Here is a 25,362-nt window from a genome sequence, read left to right as displayed (position 1 = left end):
CAGCCTGAAAAAAACATTTTCAATAACACAAAACTGATTTATTCAAGATGTATAGGCGAAACACTAGAGGCACGTAATACATAACCACCAAACAAGACAAATGCATTTACACAGAATAAACAGGACAAACAGTACGTTAATGCTTGCACACCTGACGGGCAACAAGCCGTTCCTTAAGGCTGTTTGAATGTTTTGTGGGTTTTGCTTATTGTTGTTGCTCTAGACTGAAGATGTTTGTTGCATTCATGAAAACAGGATTTGTTTGGGGCAGAAGTTCCAGCAGGAAGAGAGGGAAAAGGCCGCTCACTGCAGAGAGGGTGTAATGTCCACAGACAGGAACTGAGACTCCAGATAAGTGAGCGCACAGCGAGCAGGTCTTCCTCTCTCTGTGCAAGACCTTCAGTATCTTCTGAAGTCGTGAGCACTCACAGAGCAGCAGGGTTTGCATGTTTGGTGACATTAGAAACAATATTTAACTGATACTCCAGCTGATAGGGGAGGTCAGGTGTTTCCCGCTCAGACGTTGTACTTTACACAAGTTGACCGTGTTCATATCTAAAGGAATTAGATCATGTGTCCTAATTGGTGATCTTTAGGTCAGACTTCACGTTGAGCTGAGCGACCCGGTTACACCGAAGCCTCTGGAGGGACGGAGTCAGTGTCCGTTCGTGTTAAACTGAAAATTAAAGATGTTTGGGGGGTTTGAAGTGATTAAGAAGTGAGCTTACCAGACCTTTGTAAGATGGATAACTCTCTTTGTAGGTAGAAAATGACCCACTTCCTGTCCTCATGCACAGGAAGAGCGATCGCTCTTGTGAGCTGAAGTTCAGTGTTGTTCAATTTACTTTTCATACATTTCACATACAATTGTTTTAAATATAGTATAGTGTATATATTTACATAAAGCACAGCCTGAGGCCTGATGCTCAGGGGTAAATGTAAAGTTTAACTAGATCTTTTACAGCCAACTCGCCTTTTTCAGAGAAAGTGAAGTTTACTACGAGGAATCAGACACGACTGCGTTTTCTTCCCCGGCTTTACGATCCCAGCTCATATAACGTCAATATAAGTGACAGATAAGCAGCTCCGGACTCAATAGGATATATAGGATGACCCAGTTTGACCAGCAAAGCTCAACGTAAGCATGAAGCACCGGTCCTCCGTGGTGGGAGGAGGCTGACGCTCACGAGACTGAGAACGGAACCGAAACATGTCGAGATTTTAAGAAATTGTGCCGTCGTATCGAACCCTGACATGCGACCTTGAAGATGTACTTCTCCTTCAGAGCGCTTACTCAGGACTTACTCGGTTACATAAGAGCCCGCAGCGTCTGACCTGACTTTAAGATTATTTTAAAGACTCCGACCAGAAGCGGTATTGTGAAATATCACGGGCTCGAGTTGTCAGCATCGATTCAAACACTATGCAATAATGATCATTGTTAAACATTCATTTGACCACATTTCTGGATCGCAACGCTTTTTAAAAGCAGGAGTCTGACACGCGTGTCATAGCTCAGCTGCTTATACAACCTGAGAAATGTCATCACATAACGGCGTGTGTGAAACGGTAACGCACGAGGCAGCAATATTTAAGAAAGGCATACGTTTTATTGAATTTATAGTATAGAAAGCAGGTTAACGTAGATAAAATGTGTGTATGCATACTGTGCCAAGTACATTTTCATCCCACCTGTGGACTTTTTTTGGTTTGAACAATTTTTTTTATGCGCAAGTACAGAAAGAAAATGAGTAATCCATGTTGTCACCAGTTATATGAAATGATTGTGCATTTAAGCAAGGTCTTAAAATCAAGCTATTTGTGGCAAATGCATTTAATATCCTGTCAAAATGTAAGATCAAATCATACAAATCCGGCATGAACGTAACTCTGAAACTGAAAGACGTGTGATGTCCTTATCACCAGCAGACACGCTAGACTGAAATGATGACGCGGCCTTCTGTGTGAACTCTGGTGGCATCAACGTCTTCTTCTGCAGCAACTGGGGGCTTGTGAAGTATGCAAGGAACAGGGAGCCATTTTGCTAATGAAGCTAGCTTCACGAAGGATCCCGTATTGCTGATGCATGTGGAAGTCGTGTCGAGCTCGTGCTCTGTGTACGACTTCCACACACATGAAGTTTCAGGAGAAGAGAAAGGGGGAAGATCACATGTTGGTTGTCGCCTCGAAACTGCAGCTAAACACCGGGAACGCCTGCAGTCGGGTTACATTTAAAAATACAAAGGAATTACACTCAAAACTATGTTCTGTAGCGACGTCGTCTAAATACAGACGGCAATGCATTCCAGCGTTTTGGAAAGTTCACACATGATCGCCGCCAAGCAGAGCCTCATCAGCAGAGAATACGTCACTGCTCGAATGTTTAAACTGATTCAAACATCGACTCGTGACTAATTGCTGCGAGATGAGCCGATACTTATGCAGTAAAAACTGTTGTGTTTTGCAGTTGAGATTTGTTTAAACGTTGACGTTTCTTTCCAGGAGATCCATTCTGATTTTAAAAAATTAAATAAAAACCACATTGATGCGGTGAAAACGTTCTTGAGGCACAGAATGTGTGTGAGTGTCTTTGTCGGAGGTGCTGACGCTCAGGAGAGCAGGAGGCCAGAGAGCCAGCCGTGGTCGAGCTTCTTCACCCTCCTCAGTTCCCTGAGTTGGGCTTTGGTCAGCGCGGGAGCAGCAGACTCTGCTGACTCTGCTCGGCTTCCCGGTGACACCGGTGACACCCGCTGTGGTCTCAGGGTGCTGGACTCCATTTCCCCCTCTGAGTCCTCTTCCTCCTTTTCGCTCTCCAGTTCCTCCTCTGAGCGTTTACTTTCCTCCCTGAGGAGAACACACGGAGGGAAAAAAACAAGCGGCATGTGACTTTGCATATTTTAGAAATAAACAGGATCCACGTTGTTTAAAGTTGATGCATCATGCACGGCCTGATATTCATCAGCGTTTTGCTGACTCACGACGACATGATCAGACCCAAATATATCAATATCAACACTGTGACTCTACTAGTTTCAGTTTCTCTGGACTTCTTTAAGAATACTTGGTCAAGGTATTCAGAGCACTGACCTGCCGTCGGTCACGGAGACGAGTAGCGACTGAACAAACATTGAACAGAGGAAGGAGGTCGAGGGCAGAACGTGGGCAGGGGTCTGCAGGAGCTGAAAGAAACAAAATATCAAAAAGATGAAACTTAAAATCTGTGAGAAGCACAAACAAGACAAAGTGAACCAGGAGGACGAAAGTACCGACCTCTCTGATGGCCACAGAGCCCTGAGGCAGAGGCATCATGTCGGTCGACAGGCCGCTCAGCGAGTCTTGATTTTCCTGTTTCCGGTGTTTTCCCAGCAACAAGTAGAACGGTGTCCTGGCAACACTGTCGTCGATCACAAGCTTGAAAGGGGAAAGAGGTTTCAGTAACATATATATTGTTATATATGTTTATTGTCGAGCATTTATTTCTTGAAAGTGGAGACGCAATTCTGGTTTTAGTCATTTTAGCGGCACGTACAGAAACAGTCTGCCGCTGTTTTTTCTCTCGTCTCCATCGAACCGGCCGTTCACAAAGAATATCGGCCGATGGATCGGAGTACCCATAATGCTGAGCAGCGGCGTACCTGTTTGCTGGACGCCATCAGTCTGTCGTCCTCCGCCTTGGTGGTGAACGTCATGAGGTCCTGCAGAGGAGAAAGCCCAATAATATAAAACACAATTGAAGCACACAAGAACTAAAACAGTTACTTTCCCCCATGCATCTTCTCGTGATGAACCCAGAAGTTTAGCACACTTCTTACGTTTAAACTTTGTAGTAATAATAATAAAACAGAACACATAGAAGTGAGTGTTTTTCCTGGTTTACCATGTACTGCGTGAGGAAGAACAGCTGCGAGCGGTTGAGCCACTGGCTGCTCTCCTCACAGCTCTCCAGCATCTCCTCCCTCGGGGAAAACACCGCCTGCGTCACCTTCCCCGAACACACGGCCTTCAGGGAGAACACGGGCCGAGGCTCGCTGGGCTTGAACACGAACACTGAGAAATAAAAATAAAACAGCACAAAAATGAGTGGTTAACAAATGCTAACAGCTGCTAGCACGTGTGCAGAGTCAGAAGTGTCTTGTAGAGTTGAACCACTGACCGCATGAGGTCGTACGTTAAGTAAACCCCAAACTTTTTCGCGGACTGGAAGTAAATTTGGTATATTAACACTTACAGTCGGTGCTTCCATCCTGATGGCAGAAGGCGGCCATGTTCTCGGTGAGGGGGTCGACCAGCAGCAGGCTGACGTCCATGGAGGTGCTCCACTCCACTGCCAGAGAGGACAGGAGGCCGGAAGAGGCAACAGAAGTGCAGTTAGATGAGAACAAAACTAAAAACCAATGTCCACTAAAGCATTCAGCTGCTGAAGTGTCACATGTTCACGCACAGGCGCAGGTGAGCAGGTTCCAGCAGCACAGCAGGTTGTGGTCGGTGGTTCCCAGCAGATACTTGGAGCAGCTTAGTCTCCCAAAGCAAAGATCCCTGGTGGAGAATTTAAAAAAAAAAAAAAGTGTTATTTTTTTCTTCTTCCTTGTGTGACTATGAAGAATCTTAATGCCACACATATTTCACCGGATTAGCTTTTGAGGAGTTTTCCGCTTTGGGGGGCTTCAAATTGAAAACACGCAAGCGGCGTCTGAACGCCCAGCGAGAAGTGCACACGCACACACACACACACACACACACACACACACACACACACACACACACACACAAAGAGGAGGTGTGTGTGTCTGACGGATCAGTCAATAGTGGCTTAAACTTTAAAACGCTACCTTATACACACATTCAAAGTGAGCCAACGACATTCGTTAGTTAAAAAAAATGCATTGTTAAACTTGTCAGGTGAATTGTAAACCTCTGGATTAAAGAAGTTGGTGGTTTGGAGGTTCAGTAAGAAACACCATCAAGAGGTGGTGGTTGTGTTCTGCAGTAGTCGCAGGCAGCTGTCAAAACAGATGACATTCACATTTTCTTCTTTCCCTCCAAACAACTTCCAAGTATTACTGCGCTCAAATTCTCTTTCAGTTTCCAAATTATTACACGAAATGTCTAAATTTGAAGAGGCTTTCTGAAGAAGTTCATCTTAGTTTAGACAACTTGACATTCCTGTAAAAGATCACAGCGCTATAAACTAACAAGAGACCGCTTGTAGTGTTTCGTGGCAGTTTAACGTTTCTCTCAGCTAGTTTCTTCTTTCTAAAATAAATGCAAAGTCACCTCTCTCTCCGTTTGTCTTGTCAACATGCAAACAGCTGACTCAGCACTTTGCTCTCGGGATATTTTAGAAAAGTGGTACAGAAACTAACAATGGTAGTTTTGTGTCCTCGGTGACCTGAGGGGAGGAGGGGGACGAGGCATCTGCCAACATTTCTAAGAACCGGAGCAACGTTGCGCAACTGCAGCCTGTTCCTGCGTTTGGCTGACAGGCAGCACTTCGTTCTTCTCGGGCAGTTTAACATCCGTCTGCGGAGAGAAACAAGGCTCTGGCCTTCTGCCAGTGTGGTAAAAAGGTAATTTAACTGTTCGAGAACGTCCAGCGCCGAGGAAGCAAACATAAACTCTAAGAGAGCTGGTTGCTGAGAGGATTTATGTGTGCAGACATTTATTGCCCTGAATCTGAGCCCCAGTGTGTTCAGTCTGCACTTGCAGCACCTCTACAACCAGTACGAGGCAATAGACTGATTTAAAGTTGACGTATTTGTACCTGATCTGAGAGCCAGTGACCATAAGTCAAGTCATTTTTTTTGCCTATAAGATAACGACTACAGTCATAATTTCCCTTTATTGCTGGTGTCTGCCTTCTCTGGGTAGTCTTTTTAATGATTAATAAATAAAATATAACATAAGAGGAATCGCGTTGGAGTTATGGGCGTACAGCTTACCCCTCCCTTTATCCATCTTCACTGAAAACTATCCGTTGAGCTAAACCAACTCTTCTACCTCTCTAAACACTGTGAGCTTATATAGGATGAGGCTGGAGGAGATCTTTAAGTAACAAGCAAACTGTTCAGCACAACGAGTGCATGTTTATGCAATGACCTGATGGCTTTGGGCGGCTGGGACAGAGTCGTCAGGAGCTCCCAGGAAGCCGGGCTCCACACGGTCACCACCTCCTGGAAGCCGACGGCCAGCAGAGACCCGTCGGCTGAGAAACAGCAGCGCTCCGGTACCAGGCCGTGGTAGTCCCCGACGAAGTCACATGACCAGGAAGGAGCTTCATCTGCGAGAGGAAAGGAAACAGAACGCAAAATCATTTCATAAACATTGTGTGTACTTTGGATGTAAGCATTAGATGCAGTCCACTGATGGACATCCTGGTGTCTGGCCTGATAGTTTCATAGGATTAAAGTAATGTATTGAATCAAACAACTGATACGAGCAACCGCTTTTAAATCTAGAATGAAAGGAATAGAGGCAGGTTCCCAAAAATGCAGATGCAGACCCAGAACTAGAGGTCAAAGTCTACAACAGAAGGACGGCGAGTTGAAAGACCACGATAAATATCACCACACCGACGGATCAGATAAACTTTTGGGTGGACTGCGCTGCCAGAAACTGGACCGCTCACCCTCTGCGCGGGCCGCTCTGGGCAGCTGCCAGGCTTTGAAGTGTCCGTCCCGGCTGGTGGAGACCAGCATGGTGGTCTGGCTGTCGGCGGCCTGGCAAAAGCACATGGCTGTAATCCGGGCCTCGTGTGGGGCCGAGACGGTCGTGTTCAGCACAAAACTGCAGGTCATACACAGTCAGCACGTTACATGGTTGTGGTGAGAAAGAAACACCAGACAGTGCGATGCAGAAGTGAAGCTTTTATAATCCAAAATAACCCGTTCACTGATCTTTTCTACAGAAGTGTGATTCACAAAGCCTTGCAGCATACTGGTGGCGGTTATCTGACGCTTGTACCTCTGGATTTGCTCGTCAAATGCCCACAGTTTCAAGTTGAACTCCAGCTCGGCATCTTTCTGTTTTCTTTCTTCCACCGTTGCCATCCAGTCGCCAGAGGCATCAAAGGCCGCCTTCACCACCTCAAACTGCTCCAGGCCCGACTCGTGAATGTACTCCTGCTGCACTATGTCCAGCTTCAGGAAACACAGAGGACAGACGTTAGGTAATGGATCATTTAATGCCACGGTGTCGTTGAGCGGTTTGTGTTGGAAATACCTCGTCTCCAAGTACTCGTAACCATATCCATGCAATTTAAATTTGCTGTAATAGCACATTACACGCATGAAAGCTGCAAACCAGGTCCACAAACTCACTTGGTCTGGCTTACACGTGCCATCTTTGGCTCAGTTTAAGAAGCAGAATGCTTACGTTGTACAGCAGTTTGTCTCTTTGGAGGGAGTAAAACTGCAGGTGGCCTGGTTTCCCGTTCAGCACCAAGGATTTGCTGCGTGGGTCCACCATCAAGTCCGTAGTGACGTCATCTCCTGCACCAAGAGAAACAAAGTCAACTCATTCTCACACGTGCACAGAGTAACCCAGAAGATCAGGCTTTTCTGTTTCATGCTTTTCTGCACACAGATACAGAATTATCTTTTAAACAAGCAATGTATAGTTTTGCACATCACATCCTTCTCCGTGATTTTATAATAAAAAGGCATTGCCAGAGGTTTTTTTATTTCTTTAATGCAGTGTAATTGTTTGGAGTAGTGGTTTTCAAGCTGTAGGATCTAAATTTGAGTTATTTTTTGCACAGAAGAGCTTTATTTGTATCTTTCTAATGAAGTGATTGCACATGCTATTTGTTTTCGTCTGGTGGAGCAAACCGGTTCACTTTTCTTTATTCTACTATTAGAAAAAGCACAGATGGAGTCTCAAAACATTTATTTAGGGCATGAACAGTTTTCTTCCTCCAAAGTGGGGCGTGAAAAAAAAAGTTTGAGAACAACTAGTTTAGACTCAAACCTTTTTATTTATTTTTAATGACTATATTTTTCGATAACAAGATCTTTCTGTGAAGTGAGATGGCTTTCCAGAAACTGTGAAGGTACTTTATTGTGTGTGTATATATATATGTATATATATATATATATATTATCTGTGCAGCCCGTTTATGATCAATCTACGAGCCGTTGCAACCGACGAGGTGTGCTCACCTTTGACCAGCCCCTGAATGACAGCTGACACTTTAACACAGCTCTGGATGATCATAATCTCTGAAACAAGAGAAGACACAAACCGGTGAGCCAAGCCTTCTTTCCACTATTACTCCGACAGTCATTCCTCAACATCTTGCTGCTGATGTTGCTTGTTTCAGGTGTATCAGACAGGTAGCAAGCTCCTTACTGTTGTCACTGTGTGAGGTGCAGAACAGAGCTCCGTCAGGCGAGACGGCGATGTGTTTGATGGCAGAACCCAAGCGGGGCAGGAAGTCCCGCTGGCTCTCCTGGTTGTATCGCCACTGGACGAGGACCGACTCAAAGCCGCCACTCAACAGGTTGGTACCTGGTGAAACAAAGACAGAATATATACACAGAGGTAGGAACAGGCCAGGCAAATAAACACACAAAAACATTTTTGGTCGTCTTAGCAGAAAATACACTATTGAAACAGGACAAAAACTCCATATGTATCTCTTAGCTCCATCATATGTTTTCGTTGAGATGCATAATTGCTCCGGAATAGAAACATAAATAATAATAAAACACGCGTGTACCTTCTGGTGTGAAGCACATCGCGCTGACGGCATTGTGGTGCCAGTGCTGAGTGGAGTACGTGTACTCCTTCCTGTGGTTGAAGTTTCTCCTGAAAAGAATAAACCGCAACGTAAGAAACTAGAATCACACGTTTGAATTTAGGAAACCGGTCACGTTGCAGTTAACATCCACGTCCGTCACAATTAGCATTTAAATGCTGCAGTTATGGCCCAAAACTTGTTTTGTGGACAAGAAAATCAAATCAGTTCATCCCAGGTGCATGCTGGGGGCCTAATTTGAAGAAACGCCGTCCAGGCAGTCACGAGAACGGACCGACTCATCACGCCGTCGGCTGCGGCCGGAGGGGGAAGCATAAACAAGTTCCTCTGCTACATTCCAGGTTATAAAAAGTGAAGCGAATGCAGAAACACCTTAAAACTTAGCATTATTTTTAATAACCATCAAGAGGTTGCAAAAAAATAAGTGTATACAGTAGATTGTAAAGATGTTTATGAGGAAAATGACTCTACTTCTCACTTGATTTATTACTGCAGTAAAGATTGTAAACAAGAGTTTATGGTCTTCCTGATTTTAAGGCTACCATGTGATTGACAGGTCGCTACCACGAGGTAGTCCGGGGTCGGGGAGTTGTCTGTGTTTTAACCTTTTCACAGCGTATTTCCAGTTCATGAAAGTTAATTGTAACTTTGTTTGGTCGCCTAAAAATGTCTTGTTCTCAGCTCCACCCTCGTGTCACTTCAGGCTGCAAAAAAACAAGATGGCCGCCGGCCAGATGGAGAACTGAAGGCTTCAAAACCCCAGTCAACAAAACCAACGGGTTTAAAAGAAAATAATTTGAATTATTAAGACAATATCATGGCTTTTTGGAGCAGAGGATGATATAAAGAATACCTGCAACAGAAGTGAGCAGATGTTCAGACTAAATCACTGTTCAAATGATGACTAATCAAACCACAGGATGCGAGTATATACGGCCATCTCATTACTACACTCACCACCAGCGAATCTTGCCATCTTCATGCCCGGTGGCAATGCAGTCCTCCTTTGGGTGACAAGCGATGCACAGAAATGTGTTCTTGCCTCCCTTCGTGTTGTCTTCTTTGAGGGAAAACCTATTAACAACCACAGTTTTATTGAACATCCGCATGGCTTCTTGAGAAAATGTGATCACCACGGGTTTGAGTCCCGTCGTCACACATGACAACTTTACTTCTGACCTCTACATCCTTGTGTCTAAGTAGACAAATACATAGTTTTTGTGGCATTTGCAATCTATAGTTTGTGGTTTTACATGATCTTTTATCGCTGTGGCTCACCTGTATGTCTTCTCCGTCTTGAAGAAGTAGACCACCAGATACAAACCTTTAACTGAAGCAATATATTCCCCCTGTGAGAAAGAGAACGTCTGGTTAAGAAGACATTAACGGAGAAAGGATCTGCATTTTAAGCCTGTTCGTGAGTAATTGCTGGCGCACGTGGCCGCTTCCTGCTGCGGCTCCCGCTCACTACTGAGCGTTTCTTTCTTTTCTTTATCTTATCTGACTTATTTTATGTTTCCCATGGGGTTTGTCAAGGTTTTTGAAGACAGACACAATTTTAGATCACGGTCCAATAAAATATTGTTTCCTATATGCTTAGCATTTTGCTGGTGGTGTATGTACCCCTCTGCCGAAGCCAATGGTTGCTGGGAGGCAACTGACGTCGGTGAGCACAGCACAAAGGTCTCGGGCCTCCTCCACCTGCTGGTCTCCGCTCTGCGGAAGATGTACTGCGACCAGCTGGAACAACTCTGCGCACACACACAGACACACACACAACGTCAGACATCAGCCAGCTACACGTTCTCACCCAGTGACCTCTTACCCCAATTCTACTTCACACATGTTACAGGCCCTTTGAGAATAGTTTGACGTTCATGTGTGTAGTGACTCGTAGTGGAAGCGTCTGAAAACAGCTGTGAAACACAGCAATGCATTTGGACACACTAATGCACAACCGGGTCTGACCTGCAGACACTGAAATTGATGTGATGAAAGAAACACATGGACCCAACTTCACCCAGATTATCTAATTTGTCTGCAAAGTATTCTACGACATCTCAGTACGTCAAATTCTGGGGAGATTAATTAAGTAAAAGCAACACAAAACATTTGAATAATTGTAATTTGTGGTGTGAAGCTTTACAGACAGTCTGGTTCAGTGTGGTACCACTTCAGCATCATTATTGATCACTCTTCATGTCTTTCAATAACAGGAGAGACAATAAACAGTACAAATTACCCAAATAGTGAAAGCAATAACTGTATAAAACAGAGATTTGGTTCCATTTTGAGCTGATTTCCTGTAAACATTTAACCTTATGCAATTTTGCGCCTGTATTATATATTTTAACAGGCTTCTTTTTTTGATACATTCTGTGTTTTCACGGCCATTGTTTTGTTGTTATAACGGCATACTTTCATAGGAAGGCCTCGTAACCTCAGTTGAAGCTTTGGTGACCCCGGTTGGTAACCAGTGGTCCAACGGATCATGACAGACTAGCCATCGCACCCAGGTACTGAACACAATTAGAAAATAGGCCAAACCTACCAGATCTGATGTCACTTTGCGTGGGCGTAACGAGAAAGATGACTCCTTCGTGGTTCGCAGATGCGTACATGGCGTAAACCGGGTATCCAATGATGTAAGTCTGGAAGAGATCACACATGACGGTCAGACATCAGAGGAAACACAACACGCTCTCTTTGATGAAACAGATCTCTGGAGACTCTTCCTTCAGTACTCTGGGACACACGCTCAGCAGGAGGGCATGAATATAAAATATACAGGTTCTGAGACAGCTCGATACTCTCCACCACCTTGCTCGTTCTGCTGTTGAATTAACCTCTGTAGAGTAGATACTGTGAATATGAAATAGATGGTAGCTTGATTATTAAAAAAGTAGAAAGGCAAGCGGAAGTAAACACAGCAAGTGTGGGGGGAGATCTGGTTGAGCCACACAGACTGGAGCAAAAAAACAATACAAAAACCAAGCTTAATTAAGTACCTTAATAAGGATGCCATCTGTGAAGTCCCAAAGCCTGATAGTGCCATCTGCTGAGCAAGAGTAGACCTGCAACAAAACAGAAATGCATCATCACAGTTGCTGGTCCCCTCTTCTTTGTGTCAGTGTGACGCTTCTCGCTGCATTATAGTAAATGTTATTTAGCTTCTGGACTATCGCTTGGACAAAGTGAACTTCATAAAGAAGTCTGCTAAAGGAAATTGTGATGAGCATTTTAATTAAATTCGCTGACAACTTCAGCAGATCCAGCAGACTGACCGTGGCCCTAATGCAGTATGCAGTGGTTTCACTACAAGTGGCCATCAACACGGTGTGGACGGTGGGTACCTGCAGATGATTGGTGGGTCTGAGCAGCACCCCGGTCACCAGGTCGGTGTGTCCCCGCAGCTCGTGCACGCACTCCTCCGTGGAGGTGCTGAACACCTTCACGTGCTCTCCCGAGGCGCACAGCAGGAACCTGCAGCAGCACAAACCCACGGCGTTTACCCAAACACTGCGGTGGCTTTGACGATACCCCGTGTGAGTGTAGTAAGCCGGACAGGTGACTGCTCGTGCTACTTTGTAAACAGTTGTCTCGCGGCTCGCTAATGCTAACAGGCTAGCACCGGCTGAAGCTCTCTGGCTTACAAAACCTGTAGAAACGCGAGAACATCTTCCCGCCAATAGTGAACTTTACCGGACTGAAAACGCTCACTTACCTGGAGTCGTTGGTGACGACAGGCACCCTGTAGTTTATTTTACTGCCACCTCGGTGAACCACGCGGATGTCCCCGTGTTCAACCATGTTTTTAGTTAATTCAACTTCGACCTCTGTCGGCTGCGTCTCCTTCACCGTTCGCCAGTGCTCTACTGCCGCCTGCTGGCATGGAGTGTACATACATGTTATTATCGCTGTTGAACACGGTGCTCTACTGCCGCCTGCTGGCATGGAGTGTACATACATGTTATTATCGCTGTTGAACACGGTGCTCTACTGCCGCCTGCTGGCATGGAGTATAAATACATGTTATTATCTTTGTTGAACACGGTGAAAATGAGTTAAATATAATCAAATAAATGCATGAATAAATACAGGTATCAATAAATAAATGCTTAAATAAATGTATACATAAATACATACAGGAATAATTACATAAATGCTTAAATAAATGTATAAATAAATACAGGAAAAAATACATGTTTAAACAAATACAGGAATACATAAATAAATACAGAAGTATATAAGTATAAGTTATACCTAAACAGGAAATCGTACATTTTTTCAAGCATTTATTTATTCCTGTATTTATTTGTACATTTATTTAAGCATTTATTTATTCCTGTATTCATTTATTCATGTATGCACGTATTTATTTATCCCTGTATTTATTAATGCATTTATATATTTATTTATACTTAAGGTGTTTTCTGTCCTCCACTGAGGCGGGTTTCCAGACTGTGAGGACAGCCCCTTAGTAAATGAGGTCGCTTCCTGAACATGAAAAACGAAAGTCAAAGAGGGAAACAAGTGCACATGGTAAATGAGACTGACGGACAAGCAGCGCAGAAACAGCACAGGTAACAAATGACAGACTCTTTTTTTGTTTACAATATGTAGGCTGTATCTATGATTTATTGTATAATAACAAGTTGCTACTTTGCCTACTTTGTCTTAAAGCGGATGATGATTTCTACACTGTAAAATCCGATTAGTTAACTTTCCTTAAAAAAAAAGCTTGCAAACCGATTGCCTTAAAAAATCAAGTAAAGGAACTTGTAACAGGCAAGTAAAGTTTACTATGTATTGTATGTTGTACTAACATGTGTTTATTTAGTGTAGTATAGTTACACTTGGGTTTAAGTAATTAAAAGTAAGTAAGGAGTACATCAAACTTTACTCAAGATGTACTTTTGACTAGTTTAGCCAATTTCAAATTATTATTTCAAACAACTAAATTATTTCAAGTGAAATATACTTTGAGTGTATTCCAAGTAATACATTAGGGCTGTGCAGTGCAGGTTAAACCGGTCCATGCGGCATGAATATTTCATATCCCGTCATTCCAGTGGTGCATAACTGTTGTTGCTCTTCGGCAGACAGCAAAATATAATCTTTACAGCTCACAGGTGAGGGCACCGTGAGCAGGACTCTAGTCTTGGTTAAAACTTTATAACAACAATTTATAACCCACAACTAACGCTCTTTCACAGCGCATAACACCACGACACAACAGTTTGTGACACATAAACAATTTGTAATACTAATAATTGAACATTTATAAAATCACACCACCAAACTGCATGCTGGGTACATGTTACCGGATGTTACAGCCTCTTGCAAACCTTCAGTTCTCCAGGGAAACAGTTGTTGGATTTACACACGGTAAATATGTCTCCTAACGCGCACTGCACAGTTTAAAACAAGCTTGTTTAACGTTGCATCTGCAACCAGTGTCGTTCAACATTAGCAGCAGAAAGAAACATTTTAGATTTTACACACAGTTATTGTTTGTTTTATAACTTAACCTTATTGTTCTTCAAAAGAAAAAAATCAGACTCAAAATCCAAACCGTCTTTCTTGCCTCAGCCTCTGCGTCAGCTCGATCCACCGTGTCTCGAGCGTGCATGGACTGAATGTCGTCTTCTGCACATCCTCAGACTCCAGCCGTTATGCGTCACTTTAGTGTATTAAGTTAGCTTTACTCAAAAACAATTAGTACGCTTGTTATTTTTGACCTGCAGGTGAACTGTTACTTGGTAAAAAGTAGTAAGAAGTGATATTTTTGATAGCCAAGTAAAGGAAATGTAGGTCTGGACCACTATTACACTTCACAGTGGATGTTTTTGTGGGGTCTGCATGCAGGATGAGCCAGTGGAAGCAGATTCAGCAGCTGGAGACCAGACTCCTGGAACACGTGGACTATCTGTACGATGACAACTTCCCCATGGACATCCGTCAGGGTCTGTCCAGCTGGATCGAGTCTCAGGATTGGTGAGTCCTGCTCCCTGGCTACACACACACACACATACACACACACACACACAATCATTTTATCGTCTACAAGATCACTTCACCCAAACTACAGGAAAATGGCACGACCCACATTTCTAACGAGTGGACAAAGAACAAAGCTGTTGACATGTAAACACTCAAACCGACTTCATGAGGTGATATTACAAACACAACGTGTCCTCAGCTTCTTTATTGGGGTCTATTTTTCCAGCATAACATCTTCTTCTCCATCTGTTTTTGCGAGGAATCTCCTAAACGTCACGCCGTCTGTTTTTCAGGGACATAGCAGCGACCGATGAGTCGATGGCGGCGGCGCTGTTCACGGACCTGCTGTCCCAGCTGGACAAGGTGCGATTGCAGGAGCAGAACTTCCTACAGAGACACAACATGAAAATCATACAACAGCAGTTACAGGTGTGCCACCCTTCTTTTATCCTTTCATGTCCTAGATATTGCGCAATGTTCAATGCTCACTACACATTGTCAACAGGAGAAAAGAAGCCGGCATTTGCAATATTTCTCAAACCGGAATGCTTAAAAGCTCTCGAGCTGTTTTCCGCTTATAAGCTTAAGATAAGATAAACCTTTGTTTGTCCCTCAGTGGGGAAATTACAGGATTACATCAGCATTGCTCACAAGTAAATGAAGATAAAAAATCAAGTTATGTAAATAAACATTAGAAAAATAGTTCAAAAAAATGAAACAGTAAGAAGAATACACGTCCGTTAGAGATCTGCATTTCTTACGGTAGTCTTCAGTCTGGTCATTTTCTTCATCGTAACAAGATTAAATATTTTCCTTTTAGGTGGGTGACATGTTCCCTTATCTGAAAAAAACACCCGAGTTAAAAACAACAACAACAAAAGTATTTTGCTTCATTGAAGAAATCATCTTCTGACCATAATCATCGTTTACGACTCGTAAAGGTAACACATCTGTAATAAGGGGAAGTAGTTTTTTGGTGTGTGCGTTCTGGAGGTGAAAAGGAAGTAAATGAAAAAGTCACGTTGAATGTGTAACTGGTTTCTATTTTTCCGTGTGACTTTCCTCGTCACCTGAAAGCAGTTTTCACTGCATGATGAGAGGAAAGTCAAGCAAGTACTGATGTAACTTCTGTGTTAGTCATTCACAATTGAATCTATTTATTGCTTGTTATGATCTGTGTCTGAGAACAATAAGGATGTGTTGATGTGGAGAAGAGACCTGCTCGGTCAATGCCCTTCATGGTGTCGTATTGTGGAGGTAATCTCTAGAGAGTTTGGTCCCGGATGTTGTGGTGAGCGCTCACCGACGTCACGAGCCTCAGCGCTCACTTTATTCTGGAAAAGACATAAACCTTTGCAGAACAAACCCATGAGGCTCACACCACTGCTTCCTGTGTGTGTTGGTGTGTGTGTATGTATGTGTCAAAGTCAACACTTCTCAGAGGAAGCAGTTACTACAGTGCGGTAGTCAGAGGTGCTCGAGGGGGGTCAGTGTGATGTGCGACAGAAGTTTGTATCATGGATTCAAACTGCGTTGCAGTGCTAGAATCTCCCTTTCATTTCAAGCAGAATCTTCCTTCAAAAACCGCTCTGCTACACACACACACACACACACACACACAGACATAGGGATGTGTCTAAAATGGCTCAGTGGCATCAGTGTTACTGTAATGAGAGTGAGTGTGTAGGTGTCGATGCTGGCAATGATGCTGATGCATGAAAACCTGGAGGCGAGAGAAAAAGTTTCCTCTTCCCGCAACAGAATTTGTCGTACTTTTTTCTATGTGGGTCTTTGACTGTGTTGACGAGCAAAACAGCGACACACTCTTCACTTTGAAGAGACTTCAGAGACAGCGGCGGCGGCCGGAGCGTTAGAGAGAGAAACTTTGTCGCCGCTCGGTATTTAAGATGTACTGGGTGAGCTCAAGGCATTGCTATTTTTGTTGTCCTGATGTTATAATGCATATTACAAACTATCACATACACCAGATATAACCATATTCACATATACGGCAATGATCACGGTCTAGTTGGTGTATGAAACAAATCATTTGCCAGCTCTTATATTTTTAAATCTAAATTTCTCTATCGATTTCACTCAGAGGTCAGTGACGTCATCGTGATGTCATCGGGTTATCTCATACTTGGAGATTTGTAACAGGACTGTGTTACACAAGAGGAGCAAAGAGTTTAAAAGACGAGGGTATCTCACAGGTCGGGAGGGTCCAATCAAAAGAGGCGATGTTTGCATGATGGGAAATGTAGGATCAAGTGATTCTTGGCGCTTGACCGATACGAGGGACTAAAAATCAGAATATCTTTGTCTCTCGATTGAATTTCGACACTTCTAAGTTTTAAATCTGTCTCATGCGATTCCTCCAACTTTACAGAAGTGCATCAATAGATACCTGTTGTATTGTATAAATGTATTTGTATATCTCCTCTGGGTTTGATGTCCAAAAGCCAAAAATATTCTGTAATTCATTGCAGGCCTGAGCTCGATTTCTTTCAACAGCGCTTTACCTTTTCTTCAATTTAAGGACTCACCGAGATTCCCATTACAGTTACGGGCTCTAATGCCATGGCAAGAAAAACTGGATGTCCTCTAAGTATCTGTCCAACCTTTTGGCTCATTTCTTTATAATTATATATGTTAAGTACTTCCAGTAAAAACCTGTCAGTCTCTCAGTAGCAGAGCCGTGATGACAAATCCCTGTGTGTAAACTATTTCCTTCATTGTGTGTGTGTGTGTGTGTCTCAACAGGTGAAATACATGACAAACCCTGCTGTCATGGCCAAAGTTATCTCCACCTGCCTCAGGGAAGAGCGCCGCATCCTCTCCAGCGCCTGCATGCAGGAGCAGGTCGGTGGCATCGTCTCATCTGAGGGAAAGTCCCTCCGCTTCCTGATTAACAAAACAACAAACAGCTGCTGCCAGGAAGTCAGAGCGGCTATACCTGGAAAACAGTCGTTCCTCTACACCCCCGTATTCCCAGCCGCTTCACTTTATTCCCAAGAAGCAATGCAGCAGCAAGATGTTTCTACTGCTTGCGTAACATTGAGTGTTAAAGCTTCTTGAACGTGTCGTATTCCAGGAAAGCAGCTGGAAATATGCTGTGAAACTAAATGATCTCTTATTTTTAGACTGACTGGACTTATTGGACTTATATTCATTAGGTGGTTTACTGATAAGTTTGCCATTTACTTAAAAGATGGTTATGTATCAGTGTTGTGGTTCCAGTTTGTTTCTGCTGCTCTCAAAAAAACTTTAAGTGAAATTTTAGTTTAATTTCTGCTTCTGAGTAATGTTTATATATAATATCCAACAGTCATGTAACTCCATATTAAGATGCAAGATGTTTTACTGTCATAAACACAGATAATTTTGCTCGGTCATCCAAACAAAGAAATCCAATAAATTTAAGGTAAAAAAATAGGGCACAAAATATAAAAGATATCACAGTATTGCACAAAAATATGATTATAGTATTGCTCATTGTATCTTTAAACACTCTGCATTGCTACAACATTTAGCTCAATGCACCATTGTGCCGGAGTAGCTAGCATGGCTGCAGAGTATTGTTTTATATTGTTAAATCATGCGTCGTATAGTTGAAGCACCACACCATGTATTCATGTGCGTTCTGGCAGAAATGTGAAATTTGTATTAAATTAGAATGGCTAATCATAATTCATGAATCAAAAGAATACAGTTTATAGACTAAAATACAGATTAGAAGCGTCTAAAAACGACAATATTTCCCGTCAGGGTCCGCTGGAGAAATCCTTGCAGAACTCTGTGGCCTTCGAGAGACAGAAGAACATGGACAACCGAGTCGGGATCATCAGGGCCAGCGTGCAGGTGACGGAAACACACGGACGCTTCAGGGAACATCAAAATAAAGCCGTGCACATTTCACCCAATGAGATGAACTCTTAAGAACAACGTCTGTGTGTGTGTGTAGTTGATGGACCAGGCTGTGAAATACATCGAGGACATGCAGGACGACTTTGACTTCCGCTACAAGACGCTGCAGTCTCGAGGTGCGTCCTGTTGTACGGCTTGCACACGTTACACGCTATGCACGCAATATGAATACAACCATGTGTTGTTTTTGTGTGTCAGAATCAACAGATGCGCGACAGAACCCCGAGCTGATGAAACAGGAAGTGACAAGACTGCAGGAAATGCTGAACAGGCTCGACTTTAAAAGGAAGGTACGCATTTGTGTCGTCGCGCGAGGGATCAATGACCAAAATGTCTCCAGGTATTAAAAGTCACAGGGGACGCCGACGCCTCGTCGGTGTACAAATTCCAAAACGTGCTGCATTTTGTAAACTTCTCAGGAGATCTTATCAAAGATGGACGTCGTGATCAAGGAGATTGACGACCTGATGAGCTCTCAGCTCAACCCCGAGCTGCAGGACTGGAAGCGGCGGCAGCAGATCGCCTCCATCGGCGGCCCGCTGCTCACCGGCCTGGAGCAGCTGCAGAGTTGGTAATGGGAGAATATTTACAGAAATCAATACTTTCAATCCAGTGATTAACTCTGGGACATGTTTTAAACCTTCAATGTTGAGCATTGTCGGAACATTAACGGCCCGTCCTCATACATTGAGTCAATTTTAGGTGTCTGTCTGTACTGAGTGATGTTCATCAACGTTAAAAGGGAACTAGTGATAGTCTACTTGTTTTTTTCTTTCTGATCTCTCGAATCCGTTTCAGCTTTACTTCCATGGCCGCAGCACGCTGAGTTTCACAAACAAAAGCCATGACATTTCATTGTAGAACATATTGGCTGCAGCATTGCTGTCAGAGAAGCTAGTTTTTCCATTTTAGCTATGTCTCTGGTGACATATTGTGGTCTTTTTAGATTTTATACAGTAAATATTTGACATATTGGTCCTTTAAAACGTCATATTTCTAATGTTTTGCTTTAAAACGGGGTCAAACTCTGCTCAGTTGTTCCCAGTGTGGATTCTCCAGATTAGCATAGCGTAACATGCGTAGGTCGTGTTCATGAAACGAGCTTTTGTTTCGTCCTCAGGTTCACTCTGACCGCCCAGAGTCTCTTCCAGACGAAGCGTCAGCTGGACAAACTGGTGGACCTGGTGGTGAAGGTCACCTACGAAAGTGACCCCATTCCCCTGCAAAAACCTCAGATGGAGGAGCGCCTCAAATACCTCATCTATCACCTCATCAAGAGGTACTCTGAACAGCACAGGACGCCGCGTTAGATGCAACGACAAGTGTGCTTGTAATGCAGACGCCTTTACTCGCTTTGGAGTAGAAGAACATTTACTCTGATGCACAATCATTTTTATTGTGTGTGTTTGTTTTAGGCAATTAATCCCGCACATAATATAGTATTTATTCACGTGTTGTTTTGTAGTTTAAAGGTTGTGTACGACTTCCTCCTGTTCGTGCAGCACTGATAACACATCACACAACGCAATAAGGTGCCAACAGGCGGCTTGAATGCACACGCTGTCTCGTGAAACACACGCGGAGGGACGGTGTTGATCACGTGAGATGTGGTTTGTTCTCAGCTCCTTCGTGGTGGAGAAGCAGCCGTGCATGCCCACACACCCGCAGAAACCCCTCATCATCAAGACCGGAGTGCAGTTCACCACCAAAGTCAGGTATCACCGTGTGACATCATGTGTTTTTATCATTTATTCATGCTATAATAATTCGTATGGTGGTTGTGAATTGAATTTTTTTCTCCTCCTCCTCATTTCTCTCAGACTCCTGGTTAAACTTCCAGAAGTGGATTATCAGCTGAAAGTGAAAACAATATTTGACAAGTGAGATTTTAATTAACACACTTTAACATTCAGTTTTATATCTATTTAACTTAAACGTTATATTCTTGATGGATGTGTCTAATTGTTGTGTGTGTGTGTGTGTGTGTAGGGACCTCCCTCCTGGCAGAGTGTGAGTACAAAACACCTATTTTGAAACCATACACACAAAAAAAGCTAATTTTTCAGTTATAAGCATTTAGAAAATGTATTCATATTTCAGCAGTTTGCATTTGTGTCATCAAAAACAACAGCCAGCTTACCATAACAATGAGGCTTCTGTGTTTCACCGACTTTTTCTCCTCAGAAGTCGTCAGTTTTTCATCCTGACCAACAACACTAAAGTTATGGACATCGAGGATTACTCCAACGGCTGCCTGTCCGTGGAGTTCAGACACCTGGTGAGACAAAACAGCCACGCTCTGACTCTCCTGACGGCTTTTGTGTCACTTAATATCACGATCAACACACGAGCGGCCCTCAAAGTGTTGCTTTCTATCTTACAGCAACTGAAAGAGAAGAAATATGTCAACGGGACAAAAGGGAATGAGGTAGGAAATGAAGACGAGTTGAGCGCTAAAGGGACAGATTGATTGGCGTGTTCCCTCGACACCGATGCCGAATGCTACTGTAACGTGTAATCATGCCTCATGATTCAGTCTCACCATGCAGCGCTGAGAGGGAAGGACTCTGACCCGATCTGTGCTCTGTGTGATTCAAAGGGTCTCCTCTCTGTGACGGAGGAACTTCACTCGCTCAGTTTTGAGGCTTGCTTCACCGTCCAGGGCCTCACCATTGACCTGGAGGTCAGAACGAGCAGCGCAGCTTTGGCTTGTCTCTGTTAATGATGCCGCAACGTGCTCACTGTGTGTGTGTGTGTGTGTGTGTGTGTGTGTGTGTGTGTGAATCCTTCCAGACGTGTTCTCTGCCCCTGGTGGTCATTTCCAACGTGAGCCAGCTGCCGGGCGGCTGGGCGTCTGTCATGTGGTACAACCTTCTGTCTGACGAGTCGAGGGTGAGCGAACGCACTGAAATGACCCTCCGTGACCGGTTTATTAGGCACAACCAACTAAAGTGTTTTAGTGCGCAGGTGGTTCAGCTTCATGCTCAGTGGAGGGGATGTCTGTTTGTGCTGCAGTTGGATGAGATTGCATTATTATTAACAGGTGTTTTCAACAATTTTCCTTCCTCTTTCCTCCTAATCCGCAGAACTTGTCATTCTTCGGGAACCCACCTCGCGCCACGTGGAGCCAGCTATCTGAGGTCCTCAGCTGGCAGTTCTCCACCTTTGCAGGTCAAGGCCTCAACAAGGAGCAGCTCAACATGCTGGGAGAGAAGCTTCTCGGTACGTCGGCCATTTTGCTTTCACGGGAACATGTTGGCATGCTCGCTGATAGTCTGTGGAGGCTGACATGAGCTCGGTACCACACCCAGGGGGCATTGCTGCAAGACTCAGAGCTGCAGATTTGGTCGAGTACTTTGGTGCTGTTTGGTTATTTTCTGTGTTGTTGTTGTTGTAGGTCAGCACGCCTCCTGTAGTGACTATCAAGTGTCCTGGTCGAAGTTCTCCAAGGTAAGTGTTGAACAATATGTACCACAAAGTACACCGTGGTCTCTTCAGCAGCGTGGTGGTGCCATCTAGTGGCCAATGAGCATCTTCTGTGTCTCATTATATAGCCAATGTTGCGTTTAAATTTCCCAAAAAGTACTCATTGTGCTCCTCTGTGTGACGTTCAATCTCCAAGGAGAATATTCCAGGGAAGCCCTTCAGTTTCTGGATGTGGCTGGACTCCATCCTGGAGCTCATCAAGAAGCACCTGCTGCCAGTCTGGAACGACAAGTAAGCCCCTCCTGTCATCTTCTCCCCACACCGCCACAATGGAAGCAGCAACTCATAGTGTTTTGTATTTCTTCTGCAGCTATATCATGGGCTTTGTGAGTAAAGAGATGGAGCGCGCTCTGCTGAAGGACAGAGAGCCCGGCACCTTCCTCTTACGCTTCAGCGAGAGTCACCTCGGAGGAATCACCTTCACCTGGGTGGAGCACAGCGACGGCGGTGAGGAAAAACACATGCGTTTTGGACAAAAAAAGTGTATTTTTAAACACTATTTGGTCAGTTATGTAACTCAAGTGATGTATTTCATGGCGGTTTTCTTGCCTGTTGGTGTCCTCTACAAATCTCTTGCTTTGCTTTGCTAAAAGTGACTTTTCTACCTCAGGAGACGTGAAGTTCAACTCCGTGGAGCCGTACACTAAAAGCCGGCTCAGCGCGCTCCCTTTCGCCGACATCATACGAGACTACAAGGTCATCTCAGACGGCGTCGCCCCGGAAAGCCCGCTCAAGTTCCTCTACCCCGACGTCCCCAAAGACGACGCCTTCGGCCGCCATTACAACAGTCAGCCAAGCAAAGGCAAGGGTGCAAAAACATTTCTTCATTTAGGGTTCATGGTTGTTTTTGTTGTGCTTTTTAAAATCTTTGTTGGGTCAATCGATGTTAATATATGTTGTATCTCTGTTCACTTTCCAGTCCATCCGTACATACCTTCTACCCTCATCCCCATCTCAGAACTGCGGTGAGTTCATTCAAAGACTACTTTTCTTATCTTGCCCTGACATTTAATTATCAGACCAAAGGTGGGCCATAAATATTGATTATGGCACATTGCTTTGCTGCCAATACAACCTGGAGCAGGATTCAATATGTTTTTACTGTCATATAATAACAGACATTTATTCTGTACAATGAAAAGATTATTTTGCTCAGTCCTCCTAACACAGAATCACAATAAACTTAAGCTAAAGAATAAATGAACAGTAATAGTATTGCTCGTTGTATCTTTATACACTATGCGTTGCTACAACATTGCAATTTGTGAGAAAGAAGAAGTTGAAATCTTGTTTTGAAATCTCCGTCTGCAGCGAACGCAGCGTCCGAAAAAAAGCCGAGAAAACTGATAATGATGTAGAAAATACTACATCACACAGGTCCTTCACTCGTATTGCCTCCTGTTCTCTGTTTCCAGCTCCCACGTCATCACCACACCAACTTCCTGTCAGTCTCCTGAGCCGCCGATGACTCCCGGGGAGTTCGACATGCTCAGCGAACAGCTGTGCTTTGACATCGATACCGTGAGTTTGCATTCATTGCCGGTTCTCTTTGAAAGAAACGCTTTCAATATTCTGTGTTGAGTCTTTGTTTTATTAATCAAATTCATGAAAAGACCACAACCTACAATGTATGTTGTTAGAACCCCGTTGGGTTTAGAATATTACCATTATTATGTTTTAATGCTGCTAATGTTATATCTCTTTTGTTTTCATAGATGAGTCCTCTATATGCTCTGCTTCTTGTGTTACAGATGAGCTCTCCATATTCAGACTGAAGCGAGATTAAACATCAAGATGCCGTGAATCTTTTCCCAACGGAGGGTCAGACCATCCTGACACCGATCTTTTGTTCAATGTCTACATCTTTGTTACCACGAAGCGGAGTCTGCTGTCTTTAAAGAGGTTTTATTGTGAATTCATTTCATATACAGTATATATATATATGTTTTTATTGACTTGGTTTTGAGTTGTTGACTATTGCCTATTTTCTATAATGTCATTATTGCATATAAAACAATTCAAACATGTGTATTTTCTCTGTAATGAACCATGTGTTGCATACACACTCACCCACCTCATAATTCATTCAGATATTTAAGCTTAGCTCATCTGCCACCAGTAGTTCAAGATGAGGCATCACAAGGTCTACAGGTTTACGGCACAGCAGAAGTTCACAGGGCTTTTATTTTGAAGGCAGCCGGAAGTGGAGCGTCTATCTGACCACTACGTACTTGACGCTCCTCCAGCATTTGCCGCAAACCACGTGATTCCCGGAGAGTGTTAGTTGTGGGTGGATGTGTTTATTGTTGTGTAACTGGACCATTTGAGGTCAGATGTTAATATTCTCACATATTATTATGTTGTTTTTTTTTAAATATCGAGCTTCAAACTGATCTTACTTGCTTGAGTCAGTGCTCCTGAACATCATCCAGATACAATATAATACAATTAAAATAACACAATCCAAACATATACACTTTGTCATTTGCTGGAAAGGAGTTCTGCATAATTTATAGTTGATTATTGGCCCTAAAAGGAACATAAATTAGTATGTTTATAAACTACAAACTACATCTGGAATATTGTATAAAGTCCCTGTTTTCATCCAATTAGTGAACACTTTGCAGAGCATGACTGTAAGATGCATTTACTCAACAACCCTGCAATCACAACAAACAGAAGGTAATTCATAAAGATCATGCAGGGTCCTAACGTGAGAACATAATATTCTATATTCATTATTTTGTGTTGACATCAACTCACACGATGACAGAAATGTACATGTTGGGTGATTAATGCTAATATTAAAATGATCCATAAACCCCTCAGTGATGAAGATGACATGTTTTTTTTACAGTAGAATATAATAATTTATTACAGAACCAGCTCCTGTCTTTAAACTAAAATACCATTTAAACTTCTATTATGACGTAACATCGATCATTTTATTGATCAGCTTCAGTTTAGTTGAAATCACAACTAAACAGATACCAACACTTCTTTATGGTCACTGTGTAATGCAATTGTATTGTATTATATGGTATTATATTGTAATGCAATTGTATTATATGGTATTATATTGTAATATATTGCATTGTATGGTATTATATTGCTCTTCCTGGGTGAACAGGTCAAATTGTGGCAGCTCTGGTGAATTAAACCGGATGCATGCAGGCAATGGAAACACAAAA

At 43.3% G+C, this 25,362-nt stretch overlaps 2 protein-coding genes across 6 annotated transcripts; one reads left to right on the top strand and one right to left on the bottom strand.

The window, feature by feature from the left end:
* Positions 1 to 1,590: 1,590 nt before the first annotated feature.
* wdr75 (WD repeat domain 75) lies at positions 1,591 to 12,607 on the bottom strand. The gene is made up of 21 exons (XM_068573151.1): positions 12,480 to 12,607; positions 12,109 to 12,238; positions 11,764 to 11,829; positions 11,307 to 11,406; positions 10,379 to 10,506; positions 10,034 to 10,104; positions 9,713 to 9,829; positions 8,717 to 8,805; positions 8,347 to 8,505; positions 8,157 to 8,216; positions 7,372 to 7,487; positions 6,961 to 7,136; positions 6,626 to 6,783; positions 6,097 to 6,277; positions 4,442 to 4,536; positions 4,229 to 4,324; positions 3,878 to 4,047; positions 3,636 to 3,695; positions 3,271 to 3,411; positions 3,088 to 3,179; positions 1,591 to 2,844 (listed from the first exon to the last, which is right to left on the bottom strand). The coding sequence occupies exons 1-21, from the start codon at positions 12,563 to 12,565 to the stop codon at positions 2,610 to 2,612; spliced, it is 2,526 nt and encodes an 841-aa protein (XP_068429252.1). The 5' UTR covers positions 12,566 to 12,607; the 3' UTR covers positions 1,591 to 2,609.
* On the top strand, positions 12,188 to 24,279 carry LOC137783312 (signal transducer and activator of transcription 4-like). Of its 5 annotated transcripts, none has more exons than XM_068573156.1 (24): positions 12,188 to 12,322; positions 14,624 to 14,752; positions 15,052 to 15,187; positions 17,522 to 17,620; positions 18,527 to 18,619; positions 18,723 to 18,801; positions 18,884 to 18,975; positions 19,105 to 19,256; positions 19,806 to 19,964; positions 20,308 to 20,400; positions 20,506 to 20,565; positions 20,675 to 20,695; positions 20,870 to 20,963; positions 21,069 to 21,113; positions 21,285 to 21,368; positions 21,479 to 21,577; positions 21,772 to 21,907; positions 22,083 to 22,135; positions 22,308 to 22,402; positions 22,482 to 22,618; positions 22,782 to 22,979; positions 23,091 to 23,136; positions 23,587 to 23,692; positions 23,923 to 24,279. In XM_068573156.1, the coding sequence occupies exons 2-24, from the start codon at positions 14,625 to 14,627 to the stop codon at positions 23,944 to 23,946; spliced, it is 2,229 nt and encodes a 742-aa protein (XP_068429257.1). In that variant the 5' UTR covers positions 12,188 to 12,322; position 14,624; the 3' UTR covers positions 23,947 to 24,279. The 5 variants fall into 5 exon arrangements, with proteins under 5 accessions (XP_068429257.1, XP_068429256.1, XP_068429254.1 ...); XM_068573155.1 differs by lacking the exon at positions 12,188 to 12,322 and adding an exon at positions 13,251 to 13,338 and having other exon boundaries at positions 20,873 to 20,963; positions 22,782 to 22,973; XM_068573153.1 differs by lacking the exon at positions 12,188 to 12,322 and adding an exon at positions 13,251 to 13,338 and having other exon boundaries at positions 20,873 to 20,963.
* The last annotated feature ends 1,083 nt before the right edge of the window (positions 24,280 to 25,362 follow it).

This window comes from Clinocottus analis, unplaced genomic scaffold (genome assembly GCF_023055335.1).
Source record: "Clinocottus analis isolate CAN_PGR_092001 unplaced genomic scaffold, fCliAna1.0.p SCAF_12, whole genome shotgun sequence".
Taxonomy (NCBI): Eukaryota; Metazoa; Chordata; class Actinopteri; order Perciformes; family Cottidae; genus Clinocottus; species Clinocottus analis.
The sequence above is the reverse complement of the archived record's forward strand: the minus strand, read 5'-3'. Positions and strand labels throughout refer to the sequence as shown.

Coding starts and splice junctions, on each gene's coding strand:
- wdr75 (XM_068573151.1), bottom strand. CDS start 12,565: ATGGTTGAACACGGGGACATCCGCGTGGTTCACCGAGGTGGCAGTAAA. Junction 9,830..10,033: donor AAGACGGAGAAGACATACAG/GTGAGCCACAGC, acceptor GGTTGTTAATAG/GTTTTCCCTCAAAGAAGACA. Junction 8,217..8,346: donor CACCTCACACAGTGACAACA/GTAAGGAGCTTG, acceptor CTCTTGTTTCAG/AGATTATGATCATCCAGAGC.
- LOC137783312 (XM_068573152.1), top strand. CDS start 13,259: ATGAAAAACGAAAGTCAAAGAGGGAAACAAGTGCACATGGTAAATGAG. Junction 15,188..17,521: donor TCATACAACAGCAGTTACAG/GTGTGCCACCCT, acceptor GTGTCTCAACAG/GTGAAATACATGACAAACCC. Junction 22,619..22,781: donor GGTGGAGCACAGCGACGGCG/GTGAGGAAAAAC, acceptor TTTCTACCTCAG/GAGACGTGAAGTTCAACTCC.